This window comes from Heptranchias perlo, unplaced genomic scaffold (assembly GCF_035084215.1).
Source record: "Heptranchias perlo isolate sHepPer1 unplaced genomic scaffold, sHepPer1.hap1 HAP1_SCAFFOLD_580, whole genome shotgun sequence".
NCBI classification, from domain to species: Eukaryota; Metazoa; Chordata; class Chondrichthyes; order Hexanchiformes; family Hexanchidae; genus Heptranchias; species Heptranchias perlo.
In genome coordinates this window covers 38,385-60,675 of record NW_027139602.1, presented here as the reverse complement: position 1 = coordinate 60,675, position 22,291 = coordinate 38,385, and the positions used below count along the sequence as shown (strand labels likewise).

The following is a 22,291-nucleotide window of genomic DNA, read 5'->3' as shown; positions in this document are numbered from 1 at the left end:
TGTAGAGGGAGCTTTACTCTGTATCTAACCCTGTACCTGGCCCTGGGAGTGTTTGATGGACAGTGTAGAGGGAGCTTTACTCTGTATCTCACCCTGTACCTGCCCTGAGAGTGTTTGACGGGACAGTGTAGAGGGAGCTTTACTCTGTATCTAACCCTGTACCTGCCCTGGGAGTGTTTGACGGGACAGTGTAGAGGGAGCTTTACTCTGTATCTAACCCTGTACCTGCCCTGGGAGTGTTTGACGGGACAGTGTAGAGGGAGCTTTACTCTGTATCTAACCCTGTACCTGCCCTGGGAGTGTTTGACCGGACAGTGTAGAGGGAGCTTTACTCTGTATCTAACCCTGTACCTGACCCTGGGAGTGTTTGATGGGACAGTGTGGAGGGAGCTTTACTCTGTATCTAACCCTGTACCTGCCCTGGGAGTGTTTGATGGGACAGTGTAGAGGGAGCTTTACTCTGTATCTAACCCTGGACCTGACCCTGGGAGTGTTTGATGGGACAGTGTGGAGGGAGCTTTACTCTGTATCTAACCCTGTACCTGCCCTGGGAGTGTTTGATGGGACAGTGTAGAGGGAGCTTTACTCTGTATCTAACCCTGTCCCTGCCCTGGGAGTGTTTGATGGGACAGTGTAGAGGGAGCTTTACTCTGTATCTAACCCTGTACCTGACCCTGGGAGTGTTTGATGGGACGGTGTAGAGGGAGCTTTACTCTGTATCTAACCCTGTACCTGTCCTGGGAGTGTTTGATGGGACAGTGTAGAGGGAGCTTTACTCTGTATCTAACCCTGGACCTGACCCTGGGAGTGTTTGATGGGACAGTGTGGAGGGAGCTTTACTCTGTATCTAACCCTGTACCTGCCCTGGGAGTGTTTGATGGGACAGTGTAGAGGGAGCTTTACTCTGTATCTAACCCTGTACCTGCCCTGGGAGTGTTTGATGGGACAGTGTAGAGGGAGCTTTACTCTGTATCTAACCCTGTACCTGCCCTGGGAGTGTTTGATGGGACAGTGTAGAGGGAGCTTTACTCTGTATCTAACCCTGTACCTGACCCTGGGAGTGTTTGATGGGACAGTGTAGAGGGAGCTTTACTCTGTATCTAACCCTGTACCTGCCCTGGGAGTGTTTGATGGGACAGTGTAGAGGGAGCTTTACTCTGCATCTAACCCTGTACCTGACCCTGGGAGTGTTTGATGGGACAGTGCAGAGGGAGCTTTACTCTGTATCTAACCCTGTACCTGCCCTGGGAGTGTTTGATGGGACAGTGTAGAGGGAGCTTTACTCTGTATCTCACCCTGTACCTGCCCTGGGAGTGTTTGATGGGACAGTGTAGAGGGAGATTTACTCTGTATCTAACCCTGCACCTGCCCTGGGAGTGTTTGATGGGACAGTGTAGAGGGAGCTTTACTCTGTATCTAACCCTGTACCTGCCCTGGGAGTGTTTGGTGGGACAGTGCAGAGGGAGCTTTACTCTGTATCTCACCCTGTACCTGCCCTGGGAGTGTTTGATGGGACAGTGTAGAGGGAGCTTTACTCTGTATCTAACCCTGTACCTGACCCTGGGAGTGTTTGATGGGACAGTGTAGAGGGAGCTTTACTCTGTATCTAACCCTGTACCTGCCCTGGGAGTGTTTGATGGGACAGAGGGAGCTTTACTCTGTATCTAACCCTGTACCTGACCCTGGGAGTGTTTGATGGGACAGTGTAGAGGGAGCTTTACTCTGTATCTAACCCTGTACCTGCCCCTGGGAGTGTTTGATGGGACAGTGTAGAGGGAGCTTTACTCTGTATCTAACCCTGTACCTGCCCTGGGAGTGTTTGATGGGACAGTGTAGAGGGAGCTTTACTCTGTATCTAACCCTGTACCTGCCCTGGGAGTGTTTGATGGGACAGTGTAGAGGGAGCTTTAATCTGTATCTAACCCTGTACCTGGCCCTGGGAGTGTTTGATGGACAGTGTAGAGGGAGCTTTACTCTGTATCTAACCCTGTACCTGCCCTGGGAGTGTTTGATGGGACAGTGTAGAGTGAGCTTTACTCTGTATCTCACCCTGTACCTGCCCTGGGAGTGTTTGATGGGACAGTGTAGAGGGAGCTTTACTCTGTATCTAACCCTGTACCTGCCCTGGGAGTGTTTGATGGGACAGTGTAGAGGGAGCTTTACTCTGTATCTAACCCTGTACCTGACCCTGGGAGTGTTTGATGGGACAGTGTGGAGTGAGCTTTACTCTGTATCTCACCCTGGAACTGCCCTGGGAGTGTTTGATGGGACAGTGTCGAGGGAGCTTTACTCTGTATCTAACCGTGCACCTGACCCTGGGAGTGTTTGATGGGACAGTGTCGAGGGAGCTTTGCTCTGGATCTAACCCTGTACCTGCCCTGGGAGTGTTTGATGGGACAGTGTAGAGGGAGCTTTACTCTGTATCTAACCCTGTCCCTGCCCTGGGAGTGTTTGATGGGACAGTGTAGAGGGAGCTTTACTCTGTATCTAACCCTGTACCTGACCCTGGGAGTGTTTGATTGGACAGTGTCGAGGGAGCTTTACTCTGTATCTAACCCTGTACCTGCCCTGGGAGTGTTTGATGGGACAGTGTAGAGGGAGCTTTACTCTGTATCTAACCCTGTACCTGCCCTGGGAGTGTTTGATGGGACAGTGTAGAGGGAGCTTTAATCTGTATCTAACCCTGTACCTGCCCTGCGAGTGTTTGATGGACAGTGCAGAGGGAGCTTTACTCTGTATCTAACCCTGTCCCTGACCCTGGGAGTGATTGATGGACAGTGTAGAGGGAGCTTTACTCTGTATCTAACCCTGTCCCTGACCCTGGGAGTGTTTGATGGACAGTGTAGAGGGAGCTTTACTCTGTATTTCACCCTGTACCTCACTCTGGGAGTGTTTGATGGGACAGTGTAGAGGGAGCTTTACTCTGTATCTAACCCTGTACCTGCCCTGGGAGTGTTTGATGGGACAGTGTAGAGGGAGCTTTACTCTGTATCTAACCCTGTCCCTGGCCCTGGGAGTGTTTGATGGACAGTGTAGAAGGAGCTTTACTCTGTATCTAACCCTGTACCTGGCCCTGGGAGTGTTTGATGGGACAGTGCAGAGGGAGCTTTACTCTGTATCTAACCCTGTCCCTGGCCCTGGGAGTGTTTGATGGACAGTGTAGAAGGAGCTTTACTCTGTATCTAACCCTGTACCTGACCCTGGGAGTGTTTGATGGGACAGTGCAGAGGGAGCTTTACTCTGTATCTAACCCTGTACCTGACCCTGGGAGTGTTTGATGGGACAGTGTGGAGTGAGCTTTACTCTGTATCTCACCCTGGACCTGCCCTGGGAGTGTTTGATGGGACAGTGTAGAGGGAGCTTTACTCTGTATCTAACCCTGTACCTGACCCTGGGAGTGTTTGATGGGACAGTGTAGAGGGAGCTTTACTCTGTATCTAACCCTGTACCTGACCCTGGGAGTGTTTGATGGGACAGTGCAGAGGGAGCTTTACTCTGTATCTAACACTGTACCTGCCCTGGGAGTGTTTGATGGGACAGTGTAGAGGGAGCTTTACTCTGTATCTAACCCTGTACCTGCCCTGGGAGTGTTTGATGGGACAGTGTAGAGGGAGCTTTAATCTGTATCTAACCCTGTCCCTGACCCTGGGAGTGTTTGATGGACAGTGCAGAGGGAGCTTTACTCTGTATCTAACCCTGTCCCTGACCCTGGGAGTGATTGATGGACAGTGTAGAGGGAGCTTTACTCTGTATCTAACCCTGTACCTGACCCTGGGAGTGTTTGATGGGACAGTGTAGAGGGAGCTTTACTCTGTATCTAAACCTGTACCTGCTCTGGGAGTGTTTGATGGGACAGTGCAGAGTGAGCTTTACTCTGTATCTAACCCTGTACCTGCCCTGGGAGTGTTTGATGGGACAGTGTGGAGGGAGCTTTACTCTGTATCTAACCCTGGACCTGCCCTGGGAGTGTTTGATGGGACAGTGTAGAGGGAGCTTTACTCTGTATCTAACCGTGCACCTGACCCTGGGAGTGTTTGATGGGACAGTGTCGAGGGAGCTTTACTCTGTATCTAACACTGTACCTGCTCTGGGAGTGTTTGATGGGACAGTGTAGAGTGAGCTTTACTCTGTATCTAACCCTGTACCTGCCCTGGGAGTGTTTGATGGGACAGTGTAGAGTGAGCTTTACTCTGTATCTAACCCTGTACCTGACCCTGGGAGTGTTTGATGGGACAGTGTAGAGGGAGCTTTACTCTGTGTCTAACCCTGTACCTGCCCCTGGGAGTGTTTGATGGACAGTGTAGAGGGAGCTTTACTCTGTATCTAACCCTGTACCTGCCCTGGGAGTGTTTGATGGGACAGTGTAGAGGGAGCTTTACTCTGTATCTAACCCTGTACCTGCCCTGGGAGTGTTTGATGGGACAGTGTCGAGGGAGCTTTACTCTGTATCTGACCCTGTACCTGCCTTGGGAGTGTTTGATGGGACAGTGTAGAGGGAGCTTTACTCTGTATCTAACCCTGTACCTGCCCTGGGAGTGTTTGATGGGACAGTGTAGAGGGAGCTTTACTCTGTATCTAACCCTGTACCTGCCCTGGGAGTGTTTGATGGGATGGTGTAGAGGGAGCTTTACTCTGTATCTAACCCTGCACCTGCCCTGGGAGTGTTTGACGGGACAGTGTAGAGGGAGCTTTGCTCTGTATCTAACCCTGTACCTGACCCTGGGAGTGTTTGATGGGACAGTGTAGAGGGAGCTTTACTCTGTATCTAACCCTGTACCTGCCTTGGGAGTGTTTGATGGGACAGTGTGGAGGGAGCTTTACTCTGTATCTTACCCTGTACCTGCCCTGGGAGTGTTTGATAGGACAGTGTAGAGGGAGCTTTACTCTGGATCTAACCCTGGACCTGACCCTGGGAGTGTTTGATGGGACAGTGTAGAGGGAGCTTTCCTCTGTATCTTACCCTGTACCTGCCCTGGGAGTGTTTGATGGGACAGTGCGGAGGGAGCTTTACTCTGTATCTAACCCGTGCTGTACCTGCCCTGGGAGTTTTTTGATGGGACAGTGTAGAGGGAGCTTTACTCTGTATCTTACCCGTGCTGTACCTGCCCTGGGAGTGTTTGATGGGACAGTGTAGAGGGAGCTTTACTCTGTATCTAACCCTGTACCTGCCCTGGGAGTGTTTGATGGGACAGTGTAGAGGGAGCTTTACTCTGTATCTAACCCTGTACCTGCCCTGGGAGTGTTTGATGGGACAGTGTAGTGGGAGCTTTACTCTGTATCTAACCCTGTACCTGCCCTAGGAGTGTTTGATGGGACAGTGTAGAGGGAGCTTTACTCTGTATCTTACCCTGTACCTGCCCTGGGAGTGTTTGATGGGACAGTGTAGAGGGAGCTTTACTCTGTATCTTACCCTGTACCTGCCCTGGGCGTGTTTGACGGGACAGTGTAGAGGGAGCTTTACTCTGTATCTTACCCTGTACCTGCCCTGGGAGTGTTTGATGGGACAGTGTAGAGGGAGCTTTACTCTGTATCTAACCCTGTACCTGACCCTGGGAGTTTTTTGATGGGACAGTGTAGAGGGAGCTTTACTCTGTATCTAACCCGTGCTGTACCTGCCCTGGGAGTGTTTGATCGGACAGTGTAGAGGGAGCTTTACTCTGTATCTAACCCTGTCCCTGCCCTGGGAGTGTTTGATGGGACAGTGTGGAGGGAGCTTTACTCTGTATCTGACCCTGTACCTGCCTTGGGATTTTTCGATGGGACAGTGTAGAGGGAGCTTTACTCTGTATCTAACCCTGTACCTGCCCTGGGAGTGTTTGATGGGACAGTGTAGAGGGAGCTTTACTCTGTATCTAACCCTGTACCTGCCCTGGGAGTGTTTGATGGGATGGTGTAGAGGGAGCTTTGCTCTGTATCTAACCCTGTACCTGACCCTGGGAGTGTTTGATGGGACAGTGTAGAGGGAGCTTTACTCTGTATCTAACCCGTGCTGTACCTGCCCTGGGAGTTTTTTGATGGGACAGTGTAGAGGGAGCTTTACTCTGTATCTAACCCGTGCTGTACCTGCCCTGGGAGTGTTTGATCGGACAGTGTAGAGGGAGCTTTACTCTGTATCTAACCCTGTACCTGCCCTGGGAGTGTTTGATGGGACAGTGTGGAGGGAGCTTTACTCTGTATCTAACCCTGTACCTGCCCTTGGAGCGTTTGACGGGACAGTGTAGAGGGAGCTTTACTCTGTATCTAACCCTGTACCTGCCCTGGGAGTGTTTGACGGGACAGTGCAGATGGAGCTTTGCTCTGTATCTAACCCTGTACCTGCCCTGGGAGTGTTTGATGGGACAGTGTAGAGGGCACTTTACTCTGTGTCTAACCCTGTACCTGCCCTGGGAGTGTTTGATGGGACGGTGTAGAGGGAGCTTTGCTCTGTATCTAACCCTGTACCTGACCCTGGGAGTGTTTGATGGGACAGTGTAGAGGGAGCTTTACTCTGTATCTCACCCTGTATCTGCCTTGGGAGTGTTTGATGGGACAGTGTGGAGGTAGCTTTACTCTGTATCTAACCCTGTACCTGACCCTGGGAGTGTTTGACGGGACAGTGTAGAGGGAGCTTTACTCTGTATCTTACCCTGGACCTGCCCTGGGAGTGTTTGATGGGACAGTGTGGAGGGAGCTTTACTCTGTATCTCACCCTGTACCTGACCCTGGGAGTGTTTGATGGGACAGTGTAGAGGGAGCTTTACTCTGTATCTAACCCTGTACCTGACCCTGGGAGTGTTTGATGGAGAGTGTAATGGACTCTGTCCGTGTCTCTCTGTCTCTCTCACCATTACCTTGTGTCTTCCAGCTACCCAGTGTCCTGCTTCGACCCGACTCGATGTCTTCTGCCAGATAAAGCTGGGAGATCCGTGTGAGAGTGACTCGGACTGCCTCTTCTGGTCTTCGTGCTGTGATTCAGGCTGTGGGAAGCGGTGTGTTCCTCGATTCTTCATGGCCAGTGAGTGGGTGAAAGGGCTCTGGATATCAGACTCCATCTCCTGTCGGTGTGGGATCAGCACAGGCTGGGGACTGAGTCTGTGGCCTCCTGCCTCGTCTCCAATCCCCGATTACAGGGGTCCTGCCTCGTCTCCAATCCCCGATTACAGGGGTCCTGCCTCGTCTCCAATCCCCGATTACAGGGGTCCTGCCTCGTCTCCAATCCCCGATTACAGGGGTCCTGTCTCGTCTCCAATCCCCGATTACAGGGGTCCTGCCTCGTCTCCAATCCCCGATTACAGGGGTCCTGCCTCGTCTCCAATCCCCGATTACAGGGGTCCTGTCTCGTCTCCAATCCCCGATTACAGGGGTCCTGTCTTGTCTCTGATCCCCGATTACAGGGGTCCTGCCTCGTCTCTGATCCCCGATTACAGGGGTCCTGTCTCGTCTCCAATCCCCAATTACAGGGGTCCTGTCTCGTCTCCAATCCCCAATTCCAGGGGTCCTGTCTTGTCTCTGATCCCCGATTACAGGGGTCCTGTGATGTCTCTGATCCCCGATTACAGGGGTCCTGTCTTGTCTCTGATCCCCGATTACAGGGGTCCTGCCTAGTCTCCAATCCCCAATTACAGGGGTCCTGTCTCGTCTCTGATCCCCGATTACAGGGGTCCTGTCTTGTCTCCAATCCCCGATTACAGGGGTCCTGCCTCGTCTCTGATCCCCGATTACAGGGGTCCTGTCTTGTCTCTGATCCCCAATTACAGGGGTCCTGCCTCGTCTCTGATCCCCGATTACAGGGGTCCTGACTCGTCTCTGATCCCCGATTACAGGGGTCCTGTCTCGTCTCCAATCCCCGATTACAGGGGTCCTGTCTCGTCTCCAATCCCCTTTTACAGGTGTCCTGTCTCGTCTCTGATCCCCGATTACAGGGGTCCTGCCTCGTCTCCAATCCCCAATTACAGGGGTCCTGTCTCGTCTCCAATCCCCGATTACAGTGGTCCTGTCTCGTCACCAATCCCCGATTACAGGGGTCCTGTCCCGTCTCTGATCCCCGATTACAGGGGTCCTGCCTCGTCTCTGATCCCCGATTACAGGGGTCCTGTCTTGTCTCTGATCCCCGATTACAGTGGTCCTGTCTCGTCTCCAATCCCCGATTACAGGGGTCCTGTCTTGTCTCTGATCCCCGATTACAGGGGTCCTGTCTTGTCTCTGATCCCCGATTACAGGGGTCCTGTCTCATCTCTGATCCCCGATTCCAGGGGTCCTGTCTCGTCTCTGATCCCCGATTACAGGGGTCCTGTCTCGTCTCCAATCCCCGATTACAGGGGTCCTGTCTCGTCTCCAATCCTCGATTACAGGGGTCCTGTCTTGTCTCTGATCCCCGATTACAGGGGTCCTGTCTTGTCTCCAATCCCCGATTACAGGGGTCCTGTCTTGTCTCTGATCCCCGATTACAGGGGTCCTGCCTCGTCTCTGATCCCCGATTACAGGGGTCCTGTATTGTCTCTGATCCCCGATTACAGGGGTCCTGCCTCGTCTCTGATCCCCGATTAGAGTGGTCCTGTCTCGTCTCCAATCCCCGATTACAGGGCTCCTGTCCCATCTCCAATCCCCGATTACAGGGGTCCTGTCTCGTCTCCAATCCCCGATTACAGGGGTCCTGCCTCGTCTCCAATCCCCGATTACAGGGGTCCTGTCCCGTCTCTGATCCCCGATTACAGGGGTTCTGCCTTGTCTCTGATCCCCGATTACAGGGGTCCTGTCTCGTCACCAATCCCCGATTACAGGGGTCCTGTCCCATCTCCAATCCCCGATTACAGGGGTCCTGTCTCGTCTCCAATCCCCGATTACAGGGGTCCTGCCTCGTCTCCAATCCCCGATTACAGGGGTCCTGTCCCGTCTCTGATCCCCGATTACAGGGGTTCTGCCTTGTCTCTGATCCCCGATTACAGGGGTCCTGTCCCGTCTCCAATCCCCGATTACAGGGGTCCTGTCTCGTCTCCAATCCCCGATTACAGGTGTCCTGTCTCGTCTCTGATCCCCGATTACAGGGGTCCTGTCTCGTCTCCAATCCCCGATTACAGGGGTCCTGCCTCGTCTCCAATCCCCGATTACAGGGGTCCTGTCTCGTCTCCAATCCCCGATTACAGTGGTCCTGTCTTGTCTCTGATCCCCGATTACAGGGGTCCTGTCTCGTCTCCAATCCCCGATTGCAGGGGTCCTGCCTCGTCTCCAATCCCCGATTACAGGGGTCCTGTCTCGTCTCCAATCCCCAATAACAGGGGTCCTGCCTCGTCTCCAATCCCCGATTACAGGGGTCCTGCCTCGTCTCTAATCCCCGATTACAGGGATCCTGTCTCGTCTCCAATCCCCGATTACAGGGGTCCTGCCTCGTCTCCAATCCCCGATTGCAGTGGTCCTGTCTCGTCTCCAATCCCCGATTGCAGTGGTCCTGTCTCGTCTCCAATCCCCGATTACAGGGGTCCTGTCTCGTCTCCAATCCCCGATTACAGGGGTCCTGTCTCGTCTCCAATCCCCGATTACAGGGGTCCTGCCTCGTCTCCAATCCCCAATTACAGGGGTCCTGCCTCGTCTCCAATCCCCAATAACAGGGGTCCTGCCTCGTCTCCAATCCCCAATAACAGGGGTCCTGTCTTGTCTCTGATCCACGATTACAGGGGACCTGTCTCGTCTCCAATCCTCGATTACCGGGGTCCTGCCTCGTCTCCAATCCCCGATTACAGGGGTCCTGCCTCGTCTCCAATCCCCGATTACAGGGGTCCTGACAGAGCCTCCACAATTAAAGAGTTCCTGATGGGGCCTCCCTGTTTCGGGGGTCCAGTGGGACATCCTCTCCGTCAGCCGACTGAGGATCTCGATGTCTCTGGGCTCCCGACTGAGCCCCTGATTTTTCTGTTGCAGAGGACGACAGCTGCCCGGCCCCCCACCGCTTGGCTCCGATGTGCGACCTGAAGCTGGGCGACCAGTGTCGGGAGGACAAAGACTGCGACATCTGGCAGAGCTGCTGCAAGGCGAGTTGTGGAAACATCTGCATCCCCAGCATCTGGAACAACGGTAAGGAACGGATCCGTGGGATTGGGCAACGGGCGAGGGTGGGCAGGGGAGGGGGGAGGGCACCATTGGTCTATCCCAAAACAAGAAACGTCCCAGAGAGCAGATCGAGGGTCTGTCCCAAAACAGGAAACGTCCCAGAGAGCAGATCGAGGGTCTGTCCCAAAACAGGAAACGTCCCAGAGAGCAGATCGAGGGTCTATCCCAAAACAGGAAACGTCCCAGAGAGCAGATCGAGGGTCTGTCCCAAAACAGGAAACGTCCCAGAGAGCAGATCGAGGGTTTGTCCCGAAACAGGAAACGTCCCAGAGAGCAGATCGAGGGTCTGTCCCAAAACAGGAAACGTCCCAGAGAGCAGATCGAGGGTCTGTCCCAAAACAGGAAACGTCCCAGAGAGCAGATCGAGGGTCTGTCCCAAAACAGGAAACATCCCAGAGAGCAGATCGAGGGTCTGTCCCAAAACAGGAAACGTCCCAGAGAGCAGATCGAGGGTCTGTCCCAAAACAAGAAACGTCCCAGAGAGCAGATCGAGGGTCTGTCCCAAAACAGGAAACGTCCCAGAGAGCAGATCGAGGGTCTGTCCCAAAACAGGAAACGTCCCAGAGAGCAGATCGAGGGTCTGTCCCAAAACAGGAAACGTCCCAGAGAGCAGATCGAGGGTCTGTCCCAAAACAAGAAACGTCCCAGAGAGCAGATCGAGGGTCTGTCCCAAAACAGGAAACGTCCCAGAGAGCAGATCGAGGGTCTGTCCCATAACAGGAAACGTCCCAGAGAGCAGATCGAGGGTCTGTCCCAAAACAGGAAACGTCCCAGAGAGCAGATCGAGGGTCTGTCCCAAAACAGGAAACGTCCCAGAGAGCAGATCGAGGGTCTGTCCCAAAACAGGAAACGTCCCGGAGAGCAGATCGAGGGTCTGTCCCAAAACAGGAAACGTCCCAGAGAGCAGATCGAGGGTCTGTCCCAAAACAAGAAACGTCCCAGAGAGCAGATCGAGGGTCTGTCCCAAAACAAGAAACGTCCCAGAGAGCAGATCGAGGGTCTGTCCCAAAACAGGAAACGTCCCAGAGAGCAGATCGAGGGTCTGTCCCAAAACAGGAAACGTCCCAGAGAGCAGATCGAGGGTCTGTCCCAAAACAGGAAACGTCCCAGAGAGCAGATCGAGGGTCTGTCCCAAAACAGGAAACGTCCCAGAGAGCAGATCGAGGGTCTGTCCCAAAACAGGAAACGTCCCAGAGAGCCGTTAATTATCTGGTCATTTATTCCCATTGCTGTTTGTGGGATCTTGCTGTGCGCAAATTGTCTGCGGCGTTTCCGACAGGACCCTCCGACATTCCAGCACTCCCTCAGTACTGACCCTCCGACATTCCAGCACTCCCTCAGTACTGACCCTCCGACATTCCAGCACTCCCTCAGTACTGACCCTCCGACAGTGCGGCGCTCCCTCAGTACCGACCCTCCGACAGTGCGGCGCTCCCTCAGTACCGACCCTCCGACAGTGCGGCGCTCCCTCAGTACCGACCCTCCGACAGTGCGGCCCTCCCTCAGTACTGACCCTCCGACAGTGCGGCGCTCCCTCAGTACTGACCCTCCGACAGTGCGGCGCTCCCTCAGTACCGACCCTCCGACAGTGCGGCGCTCCCTCAGTACCGACCCTCCGACAGTGCGGCGCTCCCTCAGTACTGACCCTCCGACAGTGCGGCGCTCCCTCAGTACTGACCCTCCGACAGTGCGGCCCTCCCTCAGTACTGACCCTCCGACAGAGCCCCTCCAATCCTGTGTGTGACCCTCCCTCCTCTAAACTCCAACCTGTTCCCCTTTCAGACGATGATGACGAGTGCCCCGACTCCTTCAGAGCCAAGAGGATGTGTGCGAGGAACTCGAGTGAGCCTTGTTGGAGGGACGAGGACTGCAGTAAATGGAAGCAGTGCTGCGATGTGGGCTGTGGAAAGAGATGTGTTTCCTCCTTCAAGCACAGTGAGACTCAAGCTTCCAGCGTCAGGACCGAGCAACCGTTCACTGGACTGGGACACCCTCAACGGCAGACAGCAGCAGGAAACCACGGGGCAGGCTCCACCTGACAGGACGAGGGGCCCAGGACCCTGTCTGTGGGAGTCTGAGTCTGACAGGACGAGGGGCCCAGGACCCTGTGTGTGGGGGTCTGAGTCTGACAGGACGAGGGGCCCAGGACCCTGTCTGTGGGAGTCTGGGTCTGACAGGACGAGGGGCCCAGGACCCTGTCTGTGGGAGTCTGAGTCTGACAGGACGAGGGGCCCAGGACCCTGTCTGTGGGGGTCTGAGTCTGACAGGACGAGGGGCCCAGGACCCTGTCTGTGGGAGTCTGAGTCTGACAGGACGAGGGGCCCAGGACCCAGTCTGTGGGAGTCTGAGTCTGACAGGACGAGGGGCCCAGGACCCTGTCTGTGGGAGTCTGAGTCTGACAGGACGAGGGGCCCAGGACCCTGTCTGTGGGAGTCTGGGTCTGACAGGACGAGGGGCCCAGGACCCTGTCTGTGGGAGTCTGAGTCTGACAGGACGAGGGGCCCAGGACCCTATCTGTGGGGGTCTGAGTCTGACAGGACGAGGGGCCCAGGACCCTGTCTGTGGGAGTCTGGGTCTGACAGGACGAGGGGCCCAGGACCCTGTCTGTGGGAGTCTGAGTCTGACAGGACGAGGGGCCCAGGACCCTGTCTGTGGGGGTCTGAGTCTGACAGGACGAGGGGCCCAGGACCCTATCTGTGGGGGTCTGAGTCTGACAGGACGAGGGGCCCAGGACCCTGTCTGTGGGAGTCTGGGTCTGACAGGACGAGGGGCCCAGGACCCTGTCTGTGGGGGTCTGAGTCTGACAGGACGAGGGGCCCAGGACCCTGTCTGTGGGGGTCTGAGTCTGACAGGACGAGGGGCCCAGGACCCTGTCTGTGGGAGTCTGAGTCTGACAGGACGAGGGGCCCAGGACCCTGTCTGTGGGGGTCTGAGTCTGACAGGACGAGGGGCCCAGGACCCTGTCTGTGGGGGTCTGAGTCTGACAGGACGAGGGGCCCAGGACCCTGTCTGTGGGGGTCTGAGTCTGACAGGACGAGGGGCCCAGGACCCTGTCTGTGGGAGTCTGAGTCTGACAGGACGAGGGGCCCAGGACCCTGTCTGTGGGGGTCTGAGTCTGACAGGACGAGGGGCCCAGGACCCTGTCTGTGGGAGTCTGAGTCTGACAGGACGAGGGGCCCAGGACCCTGTCTGTGGGAGTCTGAGTCTGACAGGACGTGGGGCCCAGGACCCTGTCTGTGGGAGTCTGAGTCTGACAGGATGAGGGGCCCAGGACCCTGCCTGTGGGAGTCTGAGTCTGACAGGACGAGGGGCCCAGGACCCTGTCTGTGGGAGTCTGAGTCTGACAGGACGAGGGGCCCAGGACCCTGTCTGTGGGGGTCTGAGTCTGACAGGACGAGGGGCCCAGGACCCTGTCTGTGGGGGTCTGAGTCTGACAGGACGAGGGGCCCAGGACCCTGTCTGTGGGAGTCTGGGTCTGACAGGACGAGGGGCCCAGGACCCTGTCTGTGGGAGTCTGGGTCTGACAGGACGAGGGGCCGAGGACCCTGTCTGTGGGGGTCTGAGTCTGACAGGACGAGGGGCCCAGGACCCTGTCTGTGGGAGTCTGAGTCTGACAGGACGAGGGGCCCAGGACCCTGTCTGTGGGAGTCTGGGTCTGACAGGACGAGGGGCCCAGGACCCTGTCTGTGGGAGTCTGAGTCTGACAGGACGAGGGGCCCAGGACCCTGTCTGTGGGAGTCTGAGTCTGACAGGACGAGGGGCCCAGGACCCTGTCTGTGGGAGTCTGAGTCTGACAGGACGAGGGGCCCAGGACCCTGTCTGTGGGAGTCTGGGTCTGACAGGACGAGGGGCCCAGGACCCTGTCTGTGGGAGTCGGAGTCTGACAGGACGAGGGGCCCAGGACCCTGTCTGTGGGAGTCTGAGTCTGACAGGACGAGGGGCCCAGGACCCTGTCTGTGGGAGTCTGGGTCTGACAGGACGAGGGGCCGAGGACCCTGTCTGTGGGGGTCTGAGTCTGACAGGACGAGGGGCCCAGGACCCTGTCTGTGGGAGTCTGAGTCTGACAGGACGAGGGGCCCAGGACCCTGTCTGTGGGAGTCTGGGTCTGACAGGACGAGGGGCCCAGGACCCTGTCTGTGGGAGTCTGAGTCTGACAGGACGAGGGGCCCAGGACCCTGTCTGTGGGAGTCTGAGTCTGACAGGACGAGGGGCCCAGGACCCTGTCTGTGGGAGTCTGAGTCTGACAGGACGAGGGGCCCAGGACCCTGTCTGTGGGAGTCTGGGTCTGACAGGACGAGGGGCCCAGGACCCTGTCTGTGGGAGTCGGAGTCTGACAGGACGAGGGGCCCAGGACCCTGTCTGTGGGAGTCTGAGTCTGACAGGACGAGGGGCCCAGGACCCTGTCTGTGGGAGTCTGGGTCTGACAGGACGAGGGGCCCAGGACCCTGTCTGTGGGAGTCTGAGTCTGACAGGACGAGGGGCCCAGGACCCTGTCTGTGGGAGTCTGAGTCTGACAGGACGAGGGGCCCAGGACCCTGTCTGTGGGAGTCTGAGTCTGACAGGACGAGGGGCCCAGGACCCTGTCTGTGGGAGTCTGAGTCTGACAGGACGAGGGGCCCAGGACCCTGTCTGTGGGAGTCTGGGTCTGACAGGACGAGGGGCCCAGGACCCTGTCTGTGGGAGTCTGGGTCTGACAGGACGAGGGGCCCAGGACCCTGTCTGTGGGAGTCTGAGTCTGACAGGACGAGGGGCCCAGGACCCTGTCTGTGGGAGTCTGGGTCTGACAGGACGAGGGGCCCAGGACCCTGTCTGTGGGAGTCTGGGTCTGACAGGACGAGGGGCCCAGGACCCTGTCTGTGGGGGTCTGAGTCCTCTGGTTACTGACCCTCCTGCCTGTAGAAACAGTTTCCCCCTGTCTGCTCTCTCAAAACCCCTCATTATTTTGAACACCTCTCTGAAATCTCCTGTTCACCTTCTCTCCTCTCAGGAGAACAATCCCAGCATCTCCAGTCCATCACTGAAGTCCCTCATCCCTGGTACCATTCCAGTAAATCTCCTCTGCCCCCTCTCCACGGCCTTGACATCCTTCCCAAAGTGTGGTTCCCAGAATTGGAGCCAGTCCTCCAGCTGAGCCCCGACGGGTGATTTTGAAAGGGTTTCGTGCGCCTTGTACTCTGTGCCTGTGTTTATAAAGCCCAGGATCCCGTGTGCTTTAATGAACCCTTTCTGTCTCCCTCCACAAGCAAACGGTGAGAAGTGCCCGTCCTCCAGCTCACCAGCCAACGTGTGTCACATGAAGCTGGGCGACGAGTGTGAGAGAGACGGTGACTGTGACAGTTGGCAGACTTGCTGCGACGCTGGCTGTGGCAAGAGATGTGTCTTCAAATTCTTAAAAGGAGGTGAGGAGTCCCCACAGTTTGGGGGGGTGAGGAGTCCCCACAGTTTGGGGGGGTGAGGAGTCCCCACAGTTTGGGGGGGTGAGGAGTCCCCACAGTTTGGGGGGTGAGGAGTCCCCACAGTTTGGGGGGTGAGGAGTCCCCACAGTTTGGGGGAGGTGAGGAGTCCCCACAGTTTGGGGGTGGTGAGGAGTCCCCACAGTTTGGGGGGGTGAGGAGTCCCCACAGTTTGGGGGGGGTGAGGAGTCCCCACAGTTTGGGGGGTGAGGAGTCCCCACAGTTTGGGGGGGTGAGGAGTCCCCACAGTTTGGGGGATGAGGAGTCCCCACAGTTTGGGGGGGTGGGTGAGGAGTCCCCACAGTTTTGGGGTTGAGGAGTCCCCACAGTTTGGGGGGGGTGAGGAGTGCCAGAGAGGGAGCTAATTTGTGCTATCCCTGACCCTGGCAGTGTTTGATGGGACAGTGTGGAGGGAGCTTTACTCTGTATCTAACCCTGTACCTGACCCTGGGAGTGTTTGACGGGACAGTGTAGAGGGAGCTTTACTCTGTATCTAACCCTGTACCTGACCCTGGGAGTGTTTGATGGGACAGTGTAGAGGGAGCTTTACTCTGTATCTAACCCTGTACCTGCCCTGGGAGTGTTTGATGGGACAGTGTAGAGGGAGCTTTACTCTGTATCTAACCCTGTCCCTGCCCTGGGAGTGTTTGATGGGACAGTGTAGAGGGAGCTTTACGCTGTATCTAACCCTGTTCCTGCCCCTGGGAGTGTTTGATGGGACAGTGTAGAGGGAGCTTTACTCTGTATCTAACCCTGTACCTGCCCTGGGAGTGTTTGATGGGACAGTGTAGAGGGAGCTTTACTCTGTATCTAACCCTGTACCTGCCCTGGGAGTGTTTGATGGGACAGTGTAGAGGGAGCTTTACTCTGTATCTAACCCTGTACCTGACCCTGGGAGTGTTTGATGGGACAGTGTAGAGGGAGCTTTACTCTGTATCTTACCCTGTACCTGACCCTGGGAGTGTTTGACGGGACAGTGTAGAGGGAGCTTTACTCTGTATCTAACCCTGTACCTGACCCTGGGAGTGTTTGATGGGACAGTGTCGAGGGAGCTTTACTCTGTATCTAACCCTGTCCCTGCCCTGGGAGTGTTTGATGGGACAGTGTAGAGGGAGCTTTACTCTGTATCTAACCCTGTACCTGACCCTGGGAGTGTTTGATGGGACAGTGTAGAGGGAGCTTTACTCTGTATCTTACCCTGTACCTGCCCTGGGAGTGATTGACGGGACAGTGTAGAGGGAGCTTTACTCTGTATCTAACCCTGTACCTGACCCTGGGAGTGTTTGATGGGACAGTGTAGAGGGAGCTTTACTCTGTATCTAACCCTGTACCTGCCCTGGGAGTGATTGACGGGACAGTGTAGAGGGAGCTTTACTCTGTATCTAACCCTGTCCCTGCCCTGGGAGTGTTTGATGGGACAGTGTAGAGGGAGCTTTACTCTGTATCTAACCCTGTACCTGACCCTGGGAGTGTTTGATGGGACAGTGTAGAGGGAGCTTTACTCTGTATCTAACCCTGTACCTGACCCTGGGAGTGATTGACGGGACGGTGTAGAGTGATCTTCACTCTCTATCTAACCCACCCACCCCACAGACACGGTCCAGGATGGAATGACCTGAATCTTCTGGACATTAAACCCAATCTGCTTGTTCTTGTGTTCCAGTGAACAGCAGCTGCCCTGCTCCGAGCCGTCTGGGCCCCATGTGCAACGTAAACTACGGCAAGGAATGCGAGGGTGACGATGACTGTGACTTATGGCTGAGTTGCTGCGATGCTGGATGTGGGAAACGATGTATTCATCAGGGCTCCAGACACAGTGAGAAGGACAATCCCTTCGTGGATCAGTAACTCCCTCGCGGGGAGTCGTTACAGTTCGATTCAACTCGGGCTCCCCGCCCACCATCTGGAGACACTGCGTTCAGTTCTGGGCCCAGCTCATCAGGAAGGAGAGAATGGCCTCGGAGAGGGTGCAAGGCAGATTCTCCAGATGGTCCCCAGGGGGGGGTTGAAAGGGTTTAATGATGAGGACAGGTTGGACAGACTGGGCTTGTATCCCCCCGCTCGAGTGTGGAGGATTGAGGGGTGATCTAATCGAGGGGTTTGAGATGATTGAAGGACTCGATCGGTTCGATCGAGAGAAACTATTTCCTCTGGTGGGGGGGAGTCCAGAACAAGGGGGCAGAACCTTAAAATCAGAGCTCGGCCGTTCAGGGGGTGATGTCGGGGAGCGTTTCCTCACACAGAGGGGAGTGGGAATCTGGAACTCTCTCCCCCCCAGAAACACTGTGGAGACTGGGGGTCAATTGAAATTATCAAAACTGAGATTGATCGATTTTTGTTCGGCAAAGGGTGTTGAGGGAGATGGAACCAAGGTGGGTCGATGGGGTTAAGATACAGATCAGACCACTGGAACCGCTCGAATTGAACGGCAGAACAGGCTCGAGGGGCTGAGTGGCCTCCTCCTGTCCCTGTGTACCAGACTCGAGGGTCTGAATGGCCTCCTCCTGTCCCTGTGTACCAGACTCGAGGGTCTGAATGGCCTCCTCCTGTCCCTGTGTACCAGACTCGAGGGTCTGAATGCCCTCCTCCTGTCCCTGTGTACCAGACTCGAGGGTCTGAGTGGCCTCCTCCTGTCCCTGAGTCGATCCTTCCTGTCGGTGGGTCAGAGTGAGGGAGAAGGGGAGACTTTCTCTCCACTTTGATGGCCTGAGATCACTGTCCCCGAGGCAGTGAGGGTCTCGGAGACCCCTCTTTACGCGGTGTCGGTACGGATGACACAGTGAGCGGTGACCTTGGGTCGATGATGATGATGATCCCTGCCCGTTTTCCCCTCTGTCCCGTTCACTCCAGGCTTCACCTGAGACTCAGACCTTGGTGTCCAGACCCCGTCCCCTTGGTCCTCAGCCAGTCCCTGATGATCTGCTCTGGTCCCCATTTGGAAAATCCCACTCTCTTGGTTTTTCTTTTGCAGGAAAGCGAGAGAAGAAATGCCCGGAACCATTCTCTGTGCAACATCTCTGTGAGAAGGGGGAGATTGAGAGCTGTGGGAGTGATGAGGAATGTGGAGAGTGGAAGCAATGCTGCCAAGTTGGAGACTGTGGGAAGCATTGTGTCTTCCCATTCTCCACATCAAGTGAGAACCAAAGAGGGGAGAGTCCATGAGAGGGGAGAGTGGACACGGGCTGTGGGGGGAGAGTGGACACGGGCTGTGGGGGGAGAGTGTACACGGGCTGTAGGGGGAGAGTGTACACGGGCTGTGGGGGGAGAGTGGACACGGGCTGTGGGGGGAGAGTGTACACGGGCTGTGGGGGGAGAGTGGACACGGGCTGTGGGGGGGAGAGTGTACACGGGCTGTGGGGGGAGAGTGGACACGGGCTGTGGGGGGAGAGTGGACACGGGCTGTGGGGGGAGAGTGTACACGGGCTGTGGGGGGAGAGTGTACACGGGCTGTGGGGGGAGAGTGGACACGGGCTGTGGGGGGGAGAGTGTACACGGGCTGTGGGGGGAGAGTGGACACGGGCTGTGGGGGGAGAGTGGACACGGGCTGTGGGGGGGAGAGTGTACACGGGCTGTGGGGGGGAGAGTGTACACGGGCTGTGGGGGGAGAGTGTACACGGGCTGTGGGGGGAGAGTGTACACGGGCTGTGGGGGGGAGAGTGGACACGGGCTGTGGGGGGAGAGTGTACACGGGCTGTGGGGGGAGAGTGGACACGGGCTGTGGGGGGAGAGTGGACACGGGCTGTGGGGGGAGAGTGTACACGGGCTGTGGGGGGAGAGTGTACACGGGCTGTGGGGGGAGAGTGTACACGGGCTGTGGGGGGGAGAGTGGACACGGGCTGTGGGGGGAGAGTGTACACGGGCTGTGGGGGGAGAGTGTACACGGGCTGTGGGGGGAGAGTGTACACGGGCTGTGGGGGGAGAGTGTACACGGGCTGTGGGGGGAGAGTGTACACGGGCTGTGGGGGGGAGAGTGTACACGGGCTGTGGGGGGAAGAGTGTACACGGGCTGTGGGGGGGAGAGTGTACACGGGCTGTGGGGGGGAGAGTGTACACGGGCTGTGGGGGGAGAGTGTACACGGGCTGTGGGGGGAGAGTGTACACGGGCCTGTGGGGGGAGATAAAAGTCTCATAGTCACTTTCAATACTCCTTAATATCCCACCCAGTCTAATCCCACTCTCCCCTCACTCCCCGTACCCTTTAATATCCCACCCAGTCTAATCCCACTCTCCCCCTCACTCCCCGTACCCTTTAATATCCCACCCAGTCTAATCCCACTCTCCCCTCACTCCCCGTACCCTTTAATATCCCACCCAGTCTAATCCCACTCTCCCCCTCACTCCCCGTACCCTTTAATATCCCACCCAGTCTAATCCCACTCTCCCCCTCACTCCCCGTACCCTTTAATATCCCACCCAGTCTAATCCCACTCTCCCCTCACTCCCCGCACCCTTTAATATCCCACCCAGTCTAATCCCACTCTCCCCTCACTCCCCGTACCCTTTAATATCCCACCCAGTCTAATCCCACTCTCCCCTCACTCCCCGCACCCTTTAATATCCCACCCAGTCTAATCCCACTCTCCCCTCACTCCCCGTACCCTTTAATATCCCACCCAGTCTAATCCCACTCTCCCCTCACTCCCCGTACCCTTTAATATCCCACCCAGTCTAATCCCACTCTCCCCTCACTCCCCGTACCCTTTAATATCACACCCAGTCTAATCCCACTCTCCCCTCACTCCCCGTACCCTTTAATATCCCACCCAGTCTAATCCCACTCTCCCCTCACTCCCCGTACCCTTTAATATCCCACCCAGTCTAATCCCACTCTCCCCTCACTCCCCGCACCCTTTAATATCCCACCCAGTCTAATCCCACTCTCCCCCTCACTCCCCGTACCCTTTAATATCCCACCCAGTCTAATCCCACTCTCCCCCTCACTCCCCGTACCCTTTAATATCCCACCCAGTCTAATCCCACTCTCCCCTCGCTCCCCGTACCCTTTAATATCCCACCCAGTCTAATCCCACTCTCCCCTCACTCCCCGTACCCTTTAATATCCCACCCAGTCTAATCCCTCTCTCCCCCTCACTCCCCGTACCCTTTAATATCCCACCCAGTCTAATCCCACTCTCCCCTCACTCCCCGTACCCTTTAATATCCCACCCAGTCTAATCCCACTCTCCCCTCACTCCCCGTACCCTTTAATATCCCACCCAGTCTAATCCCACTCTCCCCTCGCTCCCCGTACCATTTAATATCCCACCCAGTCTAATCCCACTCTCCCCTCACTCCCCGCACCCTTTAATATCCCACCCAGTCTAATCCCACTCTCCCCTCACTCCCCGTACCCTTTAATATCCCACCCAGTCTAATCCCACTCTCCCCTCGCTCCCCGTACCCTTTAATATCCCACCCAGTCTAATCCCACTCTCCCCTCACTCCCCGTACCCTTTAATATCCCACCCAGTCTAATCCCACTCTCCCCTCACTCCCCGTACCCTTTAATATCCCACCCAGTCTAATCCCACTCTCCCCTCACTCCCCGCACCCTTTAATATCCCACCCAGTCTAATCCCACTCTCCCCTCACTCCCCATACCCTTTAATATCCCACCCAGTCTAATCCCACTCTCCCCTCACTCCCCATACCCTTTAATATCCCACCCAGTCTAATCCCACTCTCCCCTCACTCCCCGTACCCTTTAATATCCCACCCAGTCTAATCCCACTCTCCTCTCACTCCCCGTACCCTTTAATATCCCACCCAGTCTAATCCCACTCTCCCCTCACTCCCCGTACCCTTTAATATCCCACCCAGTCTAATCCCACTCTCCCCTCACTCCCCGTACCCTTTAATATCCCACCCAGTCTAATCCCACTCTCCCCCTCACTCCCCGTACACTTTAATATCCCACCCAGTCTAATCCCACTCTCCCCTCACTCCCCGTACCCTTTAATATCCCACCCAGTCTAATCCCACTCTCCCCCTCACTCCCCGTACCCTTTAATATCCCACCCAGTCTAATCCCACTCTCCCCTCACTCCCCGTACCCTTTAATATCCCACCCAGTCTAATCCCACTCTCCCCTCACTCCCCGTACCCTTTAATATCCCACACAGTCTAATCCCACTCTCCCCTCACTCCCCGTACCCTTTAATATCCCACCCAGTCTAATCCCACTCTCCCCTCACTCCCCGTACCCTTTAATATCCCACCCAGTCTAATCCCACTCTCCCCTCACTCCCCGTACCCTTTAATATCCCACCCAGTCTAATCCCACTCTCCCCTCACTCCCCGCACCCTTTAATATCCCACCCAGTCTAATCCCACTCTCCCCCTCACTCCCCGTACCCTTTAATATCCCACCCAGTCTAATCCCACTCTCCCCTCACTCCCCGTACCCTTTAATATCCCACCCAGTCTAATCCCACTCTCCCCTCACTCCCCGTACCCTTTAATATCCCACCCAGTCTAATCCCACTCTCCCCCTCACTCCCCGTACCCTTTAATATCCCACCCAGTCTAATCCCACTCTCCCCTCACTCCCCGTACCCTTTAATATCCCACCCAGTCTAATCCCACTCTCCCCTCACTCCCCGTACCCTTTAATATCCCACCCAGTCTAATCCCACTCTCCCCTCACTCCCTGTACCCTTTAATATCCCACCCAGTCTGATCCCACTCTCCCCTCACTCCCCGCACCCTTTAATATCCCACCCAGTTTGAAGTCCTGTCCGGGGGCCATTTTAATG

General features: G+C 56.1%; 1 protein-coding gene across 1 annotated transcript in view; it reads left to right on the top strand.

Annotated features, from left to right (window-relative positions):
• The window catches only part of LOC137316292 (multiple epidermal growth factor-like domains protein 6), a 49,533-nt gene that overhangs the window by 15,247 nt on the left and 11,995 nt on the right, over window positions 1-22,291 (top strand). Inside the window, exons 10-15 of the mRNA XM_067980361.1 lie at window positions 6,845-6,994; window positions 9,895-10,047; window positions 11,866-12,018; window positions 15,327-15,482; window positions 17,200-17,352; window positions 18,508-18,669. Of these exons, the coding sequence (XP_067836462.1) occupies window positions 6,845-6,994; window positions 9,895-10,047; window positions 11,866-12,018; window positions 15,327-15,482; window positions 17,200-17,352; window positions 18,508-18,669 (927 nt within the window). The remainder of the gene's footprint in view (window positions 1-6,844; window positions 6,995-9,894; window positions 10,048-11,865; window positions 12,019-15,326; window positions 15,483-17,199; window positions 17,353-18,507; window positions 18,670-22,291) is intronic.